The sequence below is a fragment of the Peromyscus californicus genome, unplaced genomic scaffold (genome assembly GCF_007827085.1).
Source record: "Peromyscus californicus insignis strain IS unplaced genomic scaffold, ASM782708v3 Scaffold_5__1_contigs__length_169319896, whole genome shotgun sequence".
NCBI lineage: Eukaryota > Metazoa > Chordata > Mammalia > Rodentia > Cricetidae > Peromyscus > Peromyscus californicus.
The window spans coordinates 111667368-111683221 of record NW_026294573.1 but is presented as its reverse complement, the minus strand read 5'-3'; the positions used below and the strand labels follow the sequence as shown (position 1 = coordinate 111683221).

At 38.7% G+C, this 15854-nt stretch overlaps 1 protein-coding gene across 5 annotated transcripts in view; it reads right to left on the bottom strand.

Moving 5' to 3' along the window:
* Positions 1-10233: 10233 nt before the first annotated feature.
* Positions 10234-15854, bottom strand: part of Cfap206 (cilia and flagella associated protein 206) — a 40598-nt gene continuing 34977 nt past the window's right edge. For 4 of the 5 annotated variants that reach the window (XM_052717775.1, XM_052717773.1, XM_052717772.1 and 1 more), the window contains 2 exons: positions 13601-13744; positions 10234-10671 (listed from right to left, as the gene is read on the bottom strand). In XM_052717775.1, the coding sequence (XP_052573735.1) occupies positions 10441-10671; positions 13601-13744 (375 nt within the window). In that variant the 3' untranslated portion in view covers positions 10234-10440. Of the gene's footprint in view, positions 10672-13600; positions 13745-15854 lie in introns of those variants that run through there. The other variant, XR_008213842.1, reaches the window with a different exon arrangement.

Sequence of the window (15854 nt, the reverse complement as noted above, 5' to 3'; positions counted from 1 at the left end):
CACCCCTTGGCATCTCTATAAAAACCCTGGGGCAGAGACAGTCAGGGCCCGTTGGAATAGGTTCCAGGCCCTCTCGAGGCTATCCTTTATTTTCTATCTGTTCATCTCCGCAAGATTCTCCGCAATAAATCCTTCTATCTAATATTTCCTGCTGCTCGCACTCAAGAAAACTCTGGGGGTGGTGGGTAAACGCCCCACAGAATGGCGCCATGAACAGGGACTAAAGAAAAAAGAAAAAAAAGGGACTAAAGAAAAAAAGGGGAACTGAAAAAGGAGGGGCTAAAGACAAATGAACAGGGACTAAAGACAAAGTAATAGGGACTAAAGATAAAGGAAAATAATAGTTTTATTACAGTGTTTTTGGCTAAAGTGCTGAGTCAGCCCTGCCAGTGGAAAGGCAGGCTGGTGTTATGGAAAATATATATTTATATATATTATTGAGAGGCAGGGGTTTTATCCTCGAGAGAAAAGGAAAGCGGACTGGAAGGATGTCCGATGCTGCAGCGAAATTCTCTTCTGTCAAAATTTTCTATCTTCTTTCCCTTTCTCAATTTCTATCTGTGAAAAATATAAGGTATAGCGTAGTAATATAGTTTAGGAAAAACTTAGAAGTGTAAGATTGTGTAGGAAAAAATAAGTAAGGCAACTAGACGGAAAAACACTACAGTTTTCTAACTTTGGGGGCTATGAATGCAAACGGGGGGGAAAAAATCTTTCTTTGGGCTTTATGGGTAGTAAAAAAGCTCTTCTCTGAGCTTATGGGGAAGAAAGTTTCCTATGGAAGCTTTTGACCTGGGGACAGCTGAAATGCTAAGTCCAAGCGGCAGGAGAAAATAATTTCTCCCTGAGGCAAAAATGGGGGTGTAAGAAGTCAAAGTTTAAAGTTGAAGTTTTGGGAAAAGTTGGTTTTTCTCTCGGGAAAAAAATCTTTCTCAAACTAAAAGCTTTTCTTGGAAAACTTGGGGGAAAATCTCTCTAAAGCCTTCATCTTAAAAGCTCTTAAACTTAAAAACTAAAGCCTTAACTTTCTCAAAAGGGCAAAAATTAGAATCACCTGAAATTAGTATGGGGACCACCTGTGATTAGCTCAAAGGGAAAACACTTAAGACGGCAAAACCTCTCTAAGTTCTCTTTCAAGCTTTAAAAATCCTCCCTGCAATGCAGGAGGCAGGGACAAGTTCCTAAAAACCTCTCTTCTAAGCTGTCTCTTCAAGCTAGTAAAAGGCAGTGGGTCAGAGTACCCTGAGGGAAACGCTTGGGAGAGTGTGGGGAAAGAGCTACAGAGAGCCCAAAAGGGCCGGAAACTTCACCTGAGAAAAGCAAAAAAGCCAAGCTTTTCAGTTACAGCCGAGCTGAGGCATCAAGGGTTTTGTTTGAGTGAGCTTTTCAGAATGAAAAGGTGCTCCTAATCGTCCTAAATCAAAGATCCCCTGAAGCAGTGCAAACTGTTAGCATTGTATCCTCACTTCTGACCAAAAACCCAGTGGCGACTGGCCAGCGTCTCTGAGTTGGAGTGCATTTCAGGGATACTAGGGTTCCTGCAGTGGTAAACTTCCTGGAGCACAGAGCTGAGGCAGGAAGGTACAGGACCCAGGGGAAGATTGCTAATGAACAAACAAAGCTAAAGCCGGTGGGAACAGCACAGTTGCCCGCTTTCCTACAAGTCCCGGGTTGATAGGTCCACAGCTGCAAAAAGACATCTGAGAAAAAGCTTTCCTATCAGAGTAAGGACCTTTCTGGGAAAACAGTAAAGCTGAACTGTGTCTGAAGCAGTTGTGCTGCTGAGTCAGAACGCTGTCTGGGGAAAGAGCCCAGCCAGGGCAGAACAGAACTACCCAGGAGTAAAGCTTTCTTTTCTGTCAGAAAGCATCTTTTTGAGAAAAGCTTTGTTTCAACTGACTCCCTGAGATGAGGGAGTGTAGCCCTAAGGGGTGATTGCCTCTGGCATAAGCTCTGTCCTTGAGCACCCAGACAAGCAAATGCAACCCACTGGGGGACTGGGCCAGGTGAAGGCCTGATGAAACAAAACACCTGTCCTAATGGGAGTTTAGAAATGGCAAAAACCTCCCTTGTTAGATTTTCAGTCTGTACACAAACCACACAGACCCTGAAAACAGAAACGGACAAAAAACTCCTACCTTCAGTAGCAGGGAAAGCCGCCACTGTAGTGTCAGAAACTGTTTCTGGGGTAGAGGGGATAAATTGAGACCAAACTGGGAACTGTCTGGGAAAGACTCCGAAGAAACAGAAGGGACATAATCCTCCCCAGAAAATATGTGACCTGAAAAAGCTGCTAGAATTTGAGGTAGATTCGGGGGAGAGAAAAAAAGCCCCTACCTCCAAAGGCAGCTAGCAGAGGTACAGATCCGTAGACAGATACCTGAAGCTCTGCATCTGCAGGGGAAGGAACAAGCAAAATGAGAATAAAATTTAGTGGGAGAAAATCTCTCTGAAGGAGCTATGGAAAAGCTGTTGTAAATGATCTTGTTTTTCACTGACTGGCTAAGACAAACACAAGCCCCGAGGAAAGTTGCTATCAGAAATGGCAGCCTCAATGCCGGCTAACTAGGCAGGTACAGTTCTGATTTGGGGGCCAGTGTCAAATGAAGGAGAGACACCTGTTAAAGCCAGCTAAGGAGAGACCAGAACCCTCCCAATGTCCCATAATTGAAAATGTAAAATGCCTGTTCAAATCTCCCGTAGCAAAAGCAAAAAACTTTGTTCGAACCTCCCGGGCAAGAATTGGTAAGCAAGTCTGGTACAGAAGAACTTAGAAGTTGACTCTCAGACCCAAAAAGAACTATGGGAAATGACTGATATAAGGGACTGATATTATTATGGACTGATATAAGGGGAAATGCATGCTGGGAAAGGTGGTTTTTCCACTAAAGATGGCGACATTGCCCTGAAACACTTTTGTCAGCTCGAAAATACGTTCATGATAAACTTAAAATACAGCTTTTAAAAGAATAAGGAGGAAAATCATCTAAGAGTTTAAGTGTCAGTTCCAATGAAAAATTGAAAGGATATGGAACTAGGTTCTTCTCGGTTTGGGGCTCCTTGGTAAAATGCCTTATTTACCCTAATAGCTGTGCAAAGTTTTTACGGTAGTTGGATGACAAAAAGCTACCTTTAAGAGCAAACAAGCCACTTTAAAATCCTTAAAAGAAGAGAAAGCAGTTTATACACTGAACGTTGTCTTAGATATAAAGAAACATGTTTAAATTTAAGAAGTTCTTTGTCTTGAACAGCCTGCAATGAGTGATTCCTTTGTAAATCTAATAAGAAGACAAGGAAACAGGCATTCAAAGAAATGACTGCTTTATAGATGGGAAACAAACTTCAGAAAATCTAGCTGTCTTACAAAAGAGTTGCTTCACCTGAAAGTTCCTTATAAGAAATCAATGCTAAATATCACAGCTGCTAATACCATCAGGAGTTAAAGCTAATGAGGTGAAAATACTAAATCCTGAAAATACTTTTCTCAGAGTAAGCTAATGAAGGATATGTTTCATGAAAGACCATCTATGTTCTTGACTCCTTTGAATAGTAACAGTTTTGGTGAAAATATTGGAACTAACAACAACCAAGTCAAAATGTTTCAATAAATGCAAGGTGCTATTCACAAAAGAAAGCTGCCATGCTTTGTGGGCCATGTTGGAGCTCACTCCAATCTTCCTGGTCCTTTAGCTGAGGGTAATGATCCCTGCTCGGGATTATGGAAGGGTCCCGATCCTGTGTTAATATGGGGTTGAGGACATGCTTGTGTTTTTTCACAAGAGGGGAATGAAGCTCAGTGGTTACCGGAGCATTTCCTAAGGAGCGTGGAACTAAGAAAGGTCAGCTCCAATGACGTTCCTACAAAGGAACCAGAATGAAAGTGGCTCGATTAGTGTTTCTGAGGTTTTGTCACTGGTTAATGCAAACAGTGAGGAAATAGAGTTCTGAGCTGTGCTGCTTTTGGTTTTACTAGCTCCTTTAGAAAAATACTTTATATCACCTAATAGCTGTGCAGTATTTGGCGAAGAGCTTTACAGGAGCTAAATACGGTAATTTCACCCTCAGCATAAAGTGAAGTTTTTTGGTAGAGCAAACCAAGAGTACCGCTATAATAGAAATGTTTGTCTGAATTGAAGCACTTAAGGGAGCTATTATGAATTTGGGTGAAGGGACAGCCTCTAGTTAAAAACTGTCTACCGCTGACCGTGCCGGTCCGGAACGGTTACAGTCCCCTAGCAACAACTATCACAATTCTATAACAACACTCATTAAATCCCAGTGCTTTATAACAAAGTTGACTATAAATTCTAAACTTTAGAAATGATGTACGTACTTCCTGTCTAGTTAATCTTTCTGATAGAGATAGTGATGATAATTAAGAGTAAGAAGTAGAAAAAGATGAAAAGATATGTGAGTTTGTAAAAATTCTCTTGTTAAGTGTGTGTTAAGAAATCTTTAGGTGTTTGCTAAGTTAAATATATGCTAATGGTAGCCCTGTATAAGTTTGTAAAATAGATCTATAGAGCTCCTTTAAGAAAATAAGCTTGCAAGAAATATCTAAGGTAGTCTTAAGACATGTAGTAATAAGCTTGTAAGAAGTAAAGATACTAATTGTAAATGTAAGTTTAAATAAGAAATATGGGGCTGGAGAGAAGGCTCAGAGGTTAAGAGCACTGGCTGCTCTTCCAAAGGTCCTGAGTTCAATTCCCAGCAACCACATGGTGGCTCACAACCATCTGTAATGAGATCTGGTGCCCTCTTCTGGCCTGCAGGGATGCGTGCAGGCAGAACACTGTATACATAATAAATAAATAAATCTTTAAAAAAAAGAAATATAAGTATATAAGAAGTAATAAGAAATAAATTTGCTAAAGTAGTTCTATAGTTTCCTTAAGGAGTACAAATAAGTAGATGTTAATACGTTATATGTGTTTGTAAAATGTAGATGTTGAATGTGAGTCTAAATGCTTTGCAAGGCAAAAGTTATATGTGAGTTTGTAAAGTATAAATGTTAAGTGTGAGTCTATTCTTAATGTATATGGTGAAAGAACCTGAGACATACAGAAGTTAGTGTCCTAGCAGACTGCAAAGCAGGCAGTCTGAGCGGTTTTCAAAAGTTCCAGAAGCAGCTAAGAAGCTAAGAATGGAGGACGCCAGAACCAGCACAAGGCATCTGCAGCTGAGATCCGTGGAAAATCGACGCAACACAGAAAAACCTGAGCTAACATCAAAAACGGTGCAGTTTAGAATACTACTGTACCTAAAAAGGTCTCTGACTTGAGAATAAAAATTGCAGAGACGTTTGTTTGAACTAAAATTGTTAACTATAAAAAGTTTTGGTTGTAAAACATCTCTTCATATTTGGAAGTGAAAGCCTGATACCAGAATTTATTTCTTTTTTGAACTTAAAATAATGAGATAAAACTACAAAAAGATTTGTTATGGATTTCTTCATATTTGGAAGGCTAGTACCAGAATTTATCATTTGAATTTTGGGACTTAATGAAATAAACAATAGAGATTTCATTGATATGGGACAATTTTGAGTTTGTTCATAGTAATGACCTAGGAACTGTTTTCTGGAATTGGGTTAAAAATGGAACTGTTTAAATGAAGAAATTTATTTCTACCTAGAATCAAGATGCAGTTTTGTGTATGCATATATGCTTTATTAACTGGTGATTCATGAATTGTTTTGTGGAACTGTTTATGTAAAAATGGAATTACTTAGAGAACTGGTTTTGTATTACAAATAGAACTGTTTAAATGGAAAAGTTTGGGTTTTCTAACTAGGCTTGAGATTTTGCTTAAATTATAAAGAAAAGGGAGAGTTAATATTCCTTAGTCTAATTTCAAAATTTCTTTGAGTGGATTAATGTCAGGTTTTGTTAGTAAGAAATGCAAATGGGGTATACTAAGACTACTTTTAAAGTGTAAAGAGTTTTATTAAGAAACTGCTTTTGGATATTTTGCTAAGTTTTCAAAGTGTTAATGGTTAGATTGAGAAGATTGCTTTTCAATATGGGTTTGTAGGAATTGTATAAGTTTGGGTTCCTCTAACTAGGTTTGAGATTTTGTTTAAAAAATTATAAAGAGGAGGAGTTATGAGATTAAATTATGTTTGCAGAAACCTATTGATTAATGCACCCTGGTTTTGTGGAGTTAAGGAAATATTAAGTTTGATGTGAATACATCGAAGTTTTTCCTATGTTCTGTTAGCAAGAAAATTCAAATGATTGAGTTAAAGTTGTAAGACAGAAAATTGTTAACTATATATAACACCATATATGCTAATTCAAATGGCTCTGTTAAGAGTTTGCTTTGAGTTGTAAGATTGAGAGAATTGTGACTATGTATAGCAATATTTATGTTAACCTGTTAATGGTAATGATGAAGCTAAGGGATTCTTTAAGTTTGTAGTCGCCTTAAGAGTTTTTGGTTTAGAAAGGGCTTGAGGCAGCTAAGACTGCTGTAGTCACCTTGGACCTAATTCAAAAGAGAAATGCCATCTATATCATCCTCTACTCCCATACTGGGAGGTGTAACAGCTATGAAGATTGCTGTAAGCCATTAATAGTTATTTTTTATATATATATTAAGAAAGAGGGACCTGTGGAAGCCCGTTCTCGGGTTCCTCGTGGCTTTACCCAGCAGGTCTGCATAGAGGATGATTAGGACCACGGGCCTGAGTGCAGGTGTCTGAGATGGTCTGCACTTGGCTGTGCTGGGGGAGGAGGTCTTTTACTCTACCCCTTGGCATCTCTATAAAAACCCTGGAGCAGAGACAGTCGGGGCCATTGGAATAGGTTCCAGGTCCTCTCGAGGCTATCCTTTATTTTCTATCTGTTCATCTCCGCAAGATTCTCTGCAATAAATCCTATCTAATATTTCCTGCAGCTCGCACTCAAGAAAACTCTGGGGAACTGTGGGGGTGGTGGGTAAATGCCCCACAGAAAAGTGAAATATTCTCCAGGATCCTTCACCAAATGTACAAAAAGGAGTAAACAGGCTTGGGTAGGAGACTCTGACCAGCCCAACAGCAGGGAGAGGAAATGCTCAGACTGTTGAGAGGTCTGTGAGCTGGGCAAATATCTCCAAGGTTGCAGCTTTCATGAGTCATGCTGGGGTGGGCTTTTCAGTGATGACATGCAGTTGTTTTTGAGTTGTCCCTTTGCCTTGTGAATAGCCCCTCACTCATATTCTTGTTAGCAACCCCTAGATATTCATAGGCTCACCAAATAGGTTACTGCTGCAATGGTTCCTTTAGTCTGCTGTGGACTCTCTTCGTGGGGTTGGTAGAAATGGTATGTACATCTCTAGGATATATCTGTCACACAATAAGTAATACCTGATCACTGCAGAGGTGGAATGTTTTATTCAGGGACCTCTTAAATGAAGCCTTTATGCCTCTGCTGGAAATTGATGCTGTTCCTCTGTACCAAAGTGACTTAGAGATTCCATTGAAAGAATGGAGTATCCCATGCTTACTGATGTAACTTAAGCACCAAAGTCTCTAACAGTGAGCAACTGTATAAAACAGTTATTCAGTAAGTTAGAAGATACTCAAACACGTGGTTCTTACACTTTCCAGTTTCATCCTATCCTTAGCAGAAATATTTCTTAACTTTGTAACTGTCTTTATTTGTGTTTGTTGTGCCAACCAAATTAGAGTTGAAGCAAATACTTAACAGTCCGAGTCTGAGTTATTTTTTTACTTTCCCACTCTGCATTATTTGAAGATTTAGTGGGAAATATTCTAGTATATTACACATACACCTAGTTTTACTTACATCTCTGTAAAAAGCAGCCATCTTTAACCCACGAAGCACAGAGTCACATGTATTAATGATTATTCAAGGCATCAAGCAGCTACTGCTCTCATTATTAAAGATATTTCTGATTGTAACTAGTGAACTGCAGCATTTTCCTTGATCCTGCTTATTTCTATTTCTGTTTAAGCGTGAGTCATTGTGACATCTACCAAAGGAAGCTCAGTATATCCATAATATAGTGGATATTATATCACTATATTATAAAAGAATTATATAGTTTCTACTTGTTGGCAATAAAAGTATGAACTTAAAGGGAAAAAATGTGTGGATAGTTAAAAGTTTAAGGAGTTATTAAGTTCAAATGTGGTAGGTGTAATTTGTTAAATATTACAATGTCTATAGTATACAGTTGGCAATAAAAAAATATTTATACAAAAGTTGGTAAGATGGCTCAGTGGTAAAGGCACTTGCTGCACAAACCTGGCAACCTGAATTTGAACCCCAAAACCCATATAAAAAGTAGAAGTTAGGCCAGGCAGCGGTGGTGCATGCCTTTAATCCCAGCACTCAGGAGGCAGAGGCAGGCAGATCTCTGAGTTCGAGGCCAGCCTGGTCTACAGAGCGAGATCCAGGACAGGCACCAAAACTACAGAGAAACCCTGTCTCGAAAAAACAAAAAAAAAAAAAAAGAAGGTAATAACCAACTCCACAAAAGTTGTCCTCTGACCTCCACTGCTGGGAAACAAATTCAGGTCATTACAAGAACAGTACTAGCTCTTAAGTGCTGGGCCATCTCTCCACCCCCAGACCCAAGTGAGTTTTTGATACTAAAAGTCTGGTTTTTCAAGTTGTACTTGCTATTTTTATTCCTTAGTCCATTCTAACCTCAGTTCTTAGATGACCCCAGTTCTAAGACAGTGGTGGCTTATGTTTATGAATTTGGATGAGGGCTAACTGGAAAAACACAAAAATCACAATCCTGAATTCTTAAACTTTAATAAGTTCTATAATGACCCAACCCCATCCTATCCTCCATGCCTTGTCTTAACAGCCAGTCTGTCATTAACATCATTTTTAAACTTCAGGTATAAAAATCATGACAAGGTATGTTTGAAGTTCACCTTTATATAGACCCTGTGGAAATTAGATTTCAAGATATATTCATGTTATAAATAACATTTAACCTAAACAGAAAACAAACTACATCAACACATTTTTGTTGTTTTTCCTCTGGAAGACTGACTGGATCCTGGCTCCATCACTGCTCTGGTTTTCACCTCCTCCCTAGGGTTTTCATCCTTATCTGAGGAGGAAGCGACCCGTGTTGTCTTTTTACAAGCTCTGGTAGATACCCACAGAACTGTCAAAGAACTGGGTGTTGGGAAGTGTCAAGTTTTGCCCAAAATAAAGTACAAGTGTTGGCCTTTTGACCTTCAGAGGCAACATGGCAGGAATCTCACCTCTGTGGGTCATATAGGAAACCTGGTGAACGGTGAAATGGGTTCCATCAAGCCAAGGGGGCATGATTCCTGAGTGTCACCTCCTGCCCCCTAGCTAGGAGCACAACTAAAAACACAAATCAGAGAGACCAGGAGAGACCAAGGCTTTTCTTTTTCTGAGACAGGGTTTCATATTCTATGTTGGTCACATGTTTGCTATGTGTCCAATCACAACCTTGAATTTGTGATCTTCCTGCCTCCACTGTCCAAATACTAGATTACATCTGTGTGCCACAATGTACAGTTTATGCAATGGTGGGGACTGAACCCAAGGCCTTGTGCATGCTAGACAAGTATTCCACCAACTGAGCCATATGCCCTCTCCATCCAAAAAGAAAAAAAAATAATCACCTATGCAGACAAAAATAAATGTGCTGAATATAAATGATCCCCCTTCTAGTTCCTCTGATAGTTCCTTTCACCTGGGAACTTTCTTATCCATTAGTTGGTATCAGAAGTACATGAGAGTAATACAACTATACCCTAAAGTGTAGTAATTCACAGAAACCCAAACACAGCGGTTTATGGGCCAAATAAGGCTGAGGAGGAGTCCGAAGTGGGAAGGCTCTATGTCACAACCTTTCCGATAGAGAACCTGAAAGGATCAAGCTGGAATGCCAGCCACTGTTACCAGATATTCTGATTTTTTTTTTTCTCAAGGAGCCTGAAATTCAGGTATAAATATCAAATTTCCAGGTTTTAAAAGGTGCAGTGTGGATGTTGGCTTTAATCGTTCCAGATAGTAAGGCTCATTATATAGAAATCTGTGTTAACACTGAGTAGCTAATGAGCAGAAAGTATGGTGTTTTAGAATAAATGGTAATGTTTAAAATTTTGTAGGATTTTAGAAGTAGCCTCTATTCCAGAGATAATCATCTTATAGCTAATCTAACTGGCATTACAATTTCAATCTAAATGCTGTTAAACTTTTTCTAAAAGATACAGCAAATAAATGGACAGAGTTTTATTTGTCATTTTTAATAGAATGAGAAATGTGCTACAGAAATTGCTTTTAGATCTTTCTGGCTGTCGGGCGAGGTACGGGGCTCTAGCCCACGTTCACACAACCAATGGTGTGCCACTACCACAGAACTAACCATGTGCACACATGGTGCTTGGAACTCTTTTCCATGCTTAACATTCAGGAGCAGCTTCCTCTAAAATTCCGTCTAGGTCTCATCCACTGCTCTGGTTAAGTTCACCTTCACCCCATAGGTTGTTTTGGTTTGTCCCCCACGCAGACCAGCTATGAAAATCTGGGGCCTGGGCACCCCACTGTTGCCATCTCTCTTGGACTGGGTGCCAGCATCTTTCAGAGGGTACACCTGTGAAGAGTTTTCTCTCCTCATGTGACTAAGGTCAGTTTGGACGGAGTGAGTCATTTTCTGGCGTAAATTAGCCTATGTAGAAACAGAAAATTGGGATTAATGAAATATTAATATTAATGTATTAATCTAAAAAATAATGTAAAGAATTATCAGGCATTTGGTTAATATTTGCCTATTATCTTCCCATTCTACAAATGAACATTACATTTTCTATGGTAGTGATGATGATGGTGAGTACGATGAGTATGAGGATGTATATGATATGATTGCAGGCGTGTGCATGCCATGGCGTGCATGTGGGAGTCAGCGGGAAGCTCCTGGTGTTAATGCTCTCCTTCTGTGGAAGGTTCTGGGGACTGAACTTAGCAGCTTGCATGGCAACTGTCTGAATTATCTTGATGGACCAAATATCTCATTTTTTTTTCTGTAAAACATTGGAATGCTAAAAAAAATCAAGAGAATAAGAAATTAAGAATTCTTATGAAGTAGGAAAACATGTAAAATGCTGAAAATGAGCCTAAAGAAAAGTGTCCAAGATTGAGTTACAATGACCTCAGTTATGACTTTAAATGACCTTATAATTGCCTTAATATTAAACTTTAAGATTCATAGAACTTTGACTTTTTTTAAAATCATATTTGTTTTGGCTTGTCAGTGAAAAATTTAAGATTTATAGTGAATTTTTAAAATGAGTTTCACCCTATGCTGTTAATATAAAAATCTGTTTTCAGGTTATACAATTTTAATTGTGTTTACTCTCTTTATGGATTACTAGTAAACATGAGTTTAAATAGGTTGCACAGGCTATTTATAAATGACCAGCGTATAGTCTACATTAATAAGACTTTATCTTTTCATTATTTCTGGTAGCATAATTTTACTATTCCAAGAGACTTGTTACATAAGCAATCATTTTTGTGCTGGGGTTAGAACTCAGGGCCTCCCACATGCTAGACAAGTGCTCTGCCACTGACTTGTTCCCCTATCCCAGGTCAAACAAGTTCTTTTTCTTTTTTTTTTTTTAATGTGTAGCCCAGGCTGGCCTTGAACTTGTGATCTTCCTGCCTCTGCCTCCTTCAGCAAATCCTACCTGTGTGCACCACCACAACCAGCACAAGTTCTTACATTGTCCATTACAAGACATTCTGAAAGATGCATTAACTTGTCAACAGTAAGCGTCAATGCAGTGAGGCCCTAAGAATCTTTGTATCCCTTGCATCATTGCTGACCCACCAAAACTGGTGCTTTTCTATCTGATCTTATTGAAATCCCCATCTTCTTTCTGCTCAACCCACCTTGGGCATTAAAAGATCTTTAAATGCTCAATAAATTCTAAATGGATTATTCCCTCTCTGAGTAACAGCCAAGTGGCTGATGAGAAGTTCCCCATATATATCTTTGCTGCTGCATCAGCCAAGTCAGTTAGCTTCTGGTCAGTTTCATGACTCCACCTCCCATTTCAAGTGGGCACACTGGGTTGTAGCTGTTTGTGTCACCGAGTCCAACTTTTATGTGTTTATGTAGGTTTGGGGCACCCAATCTTACATCTTCAGGTTTGTGTAACAAGAGTCTTTCCCCACTGGGCAGCCACCTCCACAGCTCCCCTTGCCTGCGTTTTAAGAGTGCCATGCAAGCTTTCTGTTCTTCCTGAGTAAATGTTTACTTCACACATGATTTCAGTAGAATGGTGGATAAAATACACTAAGGCTACTGGCATAAATGATTTTTTTATCAGATATATTCTATAAATCCTCAGTCCTTCATTTTTGTTGGGTATTCTGTGATTGCTATGAAAAAAGTAATTAGTAAATAATTTACTTATCCCTCCTACCTTGTTATTCAGCAAAGGCCCCTGGTATAGTAAATGATACTAATACATTAAATATCTGTCTTAAATGATAAGAAACAGAAAAAGAGGCAAGTGGGGAATTCTACCGAGCAGGACATGGATGAGAGCTTCAAAGACAGACTTCAAGGGTTGGCACCTGTTATGATTAAAGTCACCCAGAATCCACAGGCTGGGAAAGCACAGTGTCTAACAGAATGGGGGAGGCACAGGGTACATAATAGTAATCCCAACACTCAGGAGGCTGAGGTGAGGGCAGGAGCATGTTGAATTCCAGGCTAGCCTGGGCTACCAATCCTAAAGCGGGCAGGGATGCTGCAATAGCTATGATTTGACTGAAAAGGTTAAAAAAAGTGAGAGGAATAGAGTGTGCTGTTGCTGTTGTTTTTCGTTTTCTGGTACAGTAGTTTAACTTGGGGCTGCTAGGCAAGTGCTCTACCACTAAGCTATATGTGCAGCCTTTTAATATACAACACACACCACACGCACACGCGCGCGCACGCACACACACACACACACACACACACACACACACACACACACACGAAATCTTTGGCATAGGTTCATGCTGCCCATGAACTCCCCCTTCAACCTAGGCAGGTCTCAGACTTCCGAGTAGCTGGAAGAACATGCTTATACCACCAGAGCTGGAGAAAAGGTGCTCCTGTATATTGAAGATGTATTCTGTTTTTATTTATGTGTATGTATCTGCATACATGTGTTTGAAGGCTTGCAAAGGCCAGAAGAGAGTGTCAGATCATCTGGAGCTGGCATCTTCAGCTACCCAAGTGGGTGCCTGGAAATGAACCTAGGTTCTCTGAAAGAATGTCAAGTGCTCTTAACCACTTAGTCATGTCTCCAGCCCAGAAAATGGTTTTCAATCTACGAAGCAAATAGTAACCATCATTGTTTAGTAGCAGGTTGGTGTTACTAGAAAGTGGGTTCATGCTTCCATATTTCTGTACAGGTTTAAATTAGAAGACAACCTTACAATATATGAAGCTGGTGAGTTATTAATTATGCTAATTACTTTTATGTCAGCAGAGAACTATGTGGAACTTCTTACTTTTATATAAACAATTAACTTACCAACTGTATGGATAACAATATCAAAATTCCCCACTTTTGGACAATTTAGAAAATACTGTTACAAACCAGTTTTATGGCTTGTCTTCTTAACTCCCATTCATTCCACTCATATGATCTCACAGTAGTTGGCGGCAGTATGTGCGTATCTGTCTGTGTGCTGTTTTCACACTTTGTAATTGGTTTTATATAATGCTTGTCAACATCTCTCATCTAAAGAAATGGAAATTTGTAATTAGTACTTATAAAAAATAAACATTATATATAGATAATTGAAATTATTTAGCTAAAACTGCCAAAAGATTAGCAAAATATTTTTGGAACATGGAATATACTTGTAAATGTCAGCAAAGAAAAGCTTGTAATCAGCAAGCCAAATGCAATTGTGTTCCTGCATGTCTGGCTTTATTCAGACTTTGTGGGCTTAATGTGGGAAGATATTTTAGAAGGGAAAAGCATCGCTCATTAGCAAATATTCAAATGTCTTTTCCTACTCTTCACAACTGGTAGTGTAAGTGGAAATAGAAATTATAACTCGTAATTAAATATTAGGTATAAATCCCATCTATTTAACCCTCCTTAGGATGTGTTTTGAACTTGAACTATGCATCCATAACAGACTGCTTTGTTTTTTTATCTTTGTTTGAATATACTGGTTTTTCTCCAAGGACACCCGATATTAAGTATTAGCAATTACAGAGTAAAGAACAATTGATTATGCTGTGTTTGGTGTTAGAGATAGAGGGGAATTCAAATCATAGTAAAGAGGAGGGGAAAGACAGGAACTTCTCATAACTAAGGTGATCAATACCACTGAATATAGATTATAATTTCTTACGGTGTGGGGAGAGGGGTAGGGAAAAGCATAATGAAAAGATAATTAACACTATTGTGCAATAGAAGTAAATGGTAATTAAATAAGACAGTAAGGAAGACAGAGGGAGAAACCCCACTTCCATAAGTAACTGAAGGTCACTGAAGAATGGCGGTGGAGTAAATAAGCACAAAGGAAAAAGCCAAACCCAGGTGCACAGAGAAAAATTATGTCTCAATAGAAAACTATGCTTTGTCGCCAGAGCACACACCTCTCTGGTGACCCGAGTCTAACCTCTACTGTCTTTGGCCATCTTACACCTCTCTGGTTAACTGAGTCTAACCTCTACTGTCTTTGGACATCTTACACCTCTCTGTTTACCCAAGTCTAACCTCTCACTGTCTTTGGCCATCTTACACCTCTCTGGTTAACTGAGTCTAACCTCTACTGTCTTTGGCCATCTCATATCTCTGAGCTGCAACTAACAGAGTAAGGACAAATAGTTTTTGTCTATACACATGTAAAGTCTGTCTATCTGCTCTTTCCCTCTGTGGGAAAACAAATGCATGTATCTTTATTTGCATATTTATTTGAATATTTTGAATGCATAAATGTGTCTGTTAAGATTCTTCCTCTTTTTGGTGAGGGGTTTAACACAAGGTCACATCCTGCCACCCAGGCTGACTTCAAGCTTGCACTCCTCCAGCTTTGGCCTCCAGAGTTCCGGATCCCAGGAGTGTGCCACCTGGTGGTAAGTCTACGACTCCCTCGCTGACTGATGAACTGATTATACTCTTTAACACATACTCATTTTTATATCTTCATGAGAATCATGATTGTACCCATTTAAAAGATTATCTTTTAACAAAAGATCTGGGCAGGTAGCACAAGTCTGGAACCAGGATATTAATGCATTGTTTTCTGGCATTGAGAAGTTATGGTTGGGAATTAGTAGTAAAAAGATAAAACAAACAAATAACAATAAAAACACCTGTGTATATCTTGAATGCCAGGCCAAGATTAAACAATAAGTTCTCAAAATTTAGGGTAAATTGGTGAATGACATTTTCTAATTTATATGAAAGTTTTTATTAAAATTTTCCTCTCACAGGTTTTTGAACATTTGGTTCCTGCTATATTTTTTCTATATTAGAATTTTGTATAATGTATCTCATTTGTTAAACTTAAGATAAGTCTTTATAATAGTCACAAAAAAAAGAACTGATATCCAGGGAATCTACAACTCAAAATTTTGAGATCCACTGACTTGAGAAAATTAATTTGATAAGTTCAAAAACAAACATATCAATTTAGGGCCACAAATAGCTTTAAGGCTTTTTATGATTATCATAACTGCAAAATTAAATATATAAATACATTATAAATTATACATACATAAATACATATATTTACACACTTTTTAAAAGGTTTTATATTTTTAGTTGTGTGTGTGTGTGTGTGTGTGTGTGTGTGTGTGTGTGTGTGTGTGTGTGTAAGTAATACATCTCA